We start from the raw sequence: 2,762 nt of genomic DNA, 5'->3' as shown, positions 1-2,762 counted from the left end.
AAAGAATATAAAAGAAAAACAAAAATAAGTGTCAGTGAAGGAGGGGTTTTTTCATACCATAGAAATGAAGATTCTTGATTATCTATTAGCCACTTTTTTTTCACAATACATATTCACACACATATATATGTCATCTCTTAATTTTAGTTGTAAAATTATTGAACTTATTTTTAATGTATGAAAAAGCAACCTGGAAAAGGAAAAACTTTAAATAAATTGAATTATGTGCGGTCCAAAGAAAACTAAATAAAAAAAATTAATAATACTAATAACTACCAGACAAAAGAATAGGCAATCAAAAGCTTCATAGACCAAAGTTATTGACTCGTTCTTCCACTCACTGGAAAGATCTTTTGAACAATAATTAATAAAATATAGGTATATACAACCATACAGAGTTATAATTTCACATGGTATTTTTGCTCAAGAGATACTAGGCACGTAATGAAAATAAAATAAAAAATTAAGACGTATTCATTTATATATAAATACCACTATTAAAAGGGTCAAGCTTCTAGAGTTTTGACCACTCCAACGAACAAAATTGACCCTTTTCGCTACGCTGAAACTATCGACTGACTACTAAAATATACAATAACCATTGCTCCAAGCTCTATCTCAGTGATTAATTGAGCAAACAATATGTAAAAAGAAAAAAAAAACTGAAGAGAATAGGTAAATGACGTGGATCAAGGGAGAAGATCGTCCCCGAATAGGTAAAGAAGGCGCTCGACGGCCCAGCTGGGTTCATTCTTCGGCCACACCAAGCATTGTGAAGAAGTGAGTAAAGGGGCCCTGCAAAGTGGGCAAGTTTTGTGATTGTCATTGTCTTCTTGATCATGATCTTGGTGGTTGTGATCTTGATCTTCATCGTAGTCAACCCACCTGTCAATGCAATTTCTATGGAACACGTGGCAACAGTTCCTCAATTCTCTGACCTCGTCACCTTCCTTCAGCTGACTCAAGCAGACCGCACACGTGTCGGAAACCCAAGGTACCCTGTCCTTAGCATATTCAAAGGTTGTCAGCACCAAACTGTCTGTAATCATTTGCGAAGAAACAGAGGAAGATGAAGAAGAGTTGTCCTGGGAGTCGGAATATGAAAAAATGATACTAAACAAGCTCATGTCTTTGAAACCAAGTACCCAGGAGAAGACCCATCTTAAAACTGCTAAAACAACAGCTGTTCTGTAAAGGAGATGGGTTACGATCAGCCCCGGATCTTCCACAAAGAAACTCATTGCAAATTTGAAAGAACAACAATGAAGGGAAAGAGAAACGAAAGGAAAGGAAAAAAGGGGGAGGAGGAATTAGAGGTGCATCTTGGGGAGTTGTATAAAAGGAGGAGGAAGCCCAAGTGGGGAGAGATAGTGGATTGCTTTGTTGGAATCTTGTCGGTGTGTGACAAAGCTTTTGAATAAAAGAAGATTACTACTAAATGTACCAAATTTATTGAAGAGAGAATAATTTCAGTGACTAATTTTTTTTAAAATATACGATTTTGATTATTTTTTTTTTGATTTGTCAAAATGACCAACAAAATCGTAATGTGATCTCTAAATCGTAACGCGATCTCCAGTATCGTAAATTAGTTTTCAGATTCGCAATGCGAATATGTAAATCGCAACGTGATTCTGACTATCGCAACACGATTCTGACTATCGCGTTGCGATAATACAAAATCGCAATGCGATTTTCAAAGCGCCATTAGTATCGCAACGCGTATTTTATTTTCAAATTCCAAACACGAATATTAATATATTCCGTAAATACAACTCTTAACCTAAAACCCTAAATCACAACTCAGTCCCATCTCCATCTCTCACTCTCTACGGCGATATCCGTCCCCATCTCCGACGAAATCCGTCCCCATCTCCGGCGAAATTCGTCTATCTCCATCTCTCAGAGCCACCCTCACAATCATTCACGATCAGAAATGGAAAATCAACCAAATCAACCATCGAGGGTTAGTTTTTTCAATTATTTTTATTTTGAATTTTTTGCATTATTATTAGGTTTTTCATATTGAAATTGATGATAAGTTTACTGGTAATTTCAATAATAGATTAATCATTTCACTTAGATTGATGCCAATACTGCTAAACTGTTTAGTCTTTAACCCTGTGAAGTTAGTATTTGTCTTTGTTTTGTCTTTTGGTTGAAGTAATGCAATTCATTCAAGTTTCAATTTTAGACAATGATTATTTGAAACCGAGGATCGCAACGTGAAATGAAAATCGCAACGACAAAATCGCACCAAATCAACCACCAAGGGTTAATTTTTTTAATTTTTTTTATTTTGAATTTTTTACATTATTATTAGGTTTTTCATATTGAAATTCATGATAAGTTTACTGGTAATTTCAATAATAGATTAACCATTTTACTTAGATTGCTTATTAAATTCATTCGATTGCTGCCAATACTGCTAAACTGTTTAGTCTTTAACCTTGTGAAGTTAGTATTTGTATTTGTTTTGTCTTTTGGTTGAAGTAATGCAATTCATTCAAGTTTCAATTTTAGACAATGACTATTTGAAACCGAGGATCGCAACGCTATTTTAGTTTCGCGTTGCGATTTTCATTTCGCGTTGTAATAGTCAAATTCGCGTTGCAATAGTCATTTTCGTGTTGCGATTTTCATTTTTCGTGTTGCGATTTTAAGTTTTAAAAACTATTCTTCTTCTGCAAATTGAAACTTGAATGAATTGCATTACTTCAACCAAAAAACAAAGACAAATACGAAATTCACAGTGTTGCAAA

At 34.5% G+C, this 2,762-nt stretch overlaps 1 protein-coding gene across 1 annotated transcript; it reads right to left on the bottom strand.

The window, feature by feature from the left end:
* Positions 1-447: 447 nt before the first annotated feature.
* On the bottom strand, positions 448-1,333 carry LOC120218750 (probable E3 ubiquitin-protein ligase XERICO). Its single transcript, XM_039215649.1, has one exon. The coding sequence runs from the start codon at positions 1,239-1,241 to the stop codon at positions 690-692; it is 552 nt and encodes a 183-aa protein (XP_039071580.1). The 5' UTR covers positions 1,242-1,333; the 3' UTR covers positions 448-689.
* Between the last annotated feature and the right edge of the window lie 1,429 nt (positions 1,334-2,762).

Source organism: Hibiscus syriacus, unplaced genomic scaffold (assembly GCF_006381635.1).
Source record: "Hibiscus syriacus cultivar Baekdansim isolate YM2019G1 unplaced genomic scaffold, ASM638163v2 tig00110201_pilon, whole genome shotgun sequence".
Classification (NCBI taxonomy): Eukaryota; Viridiplantae; Streptophyta; class Magnoliopsida; order Malvales; family Malvaceae; genus Hibiscus; species Hibiscus syriacus.
This window is presented reverse-complemented; position numbering and strand designations above follow the sequence as displayed.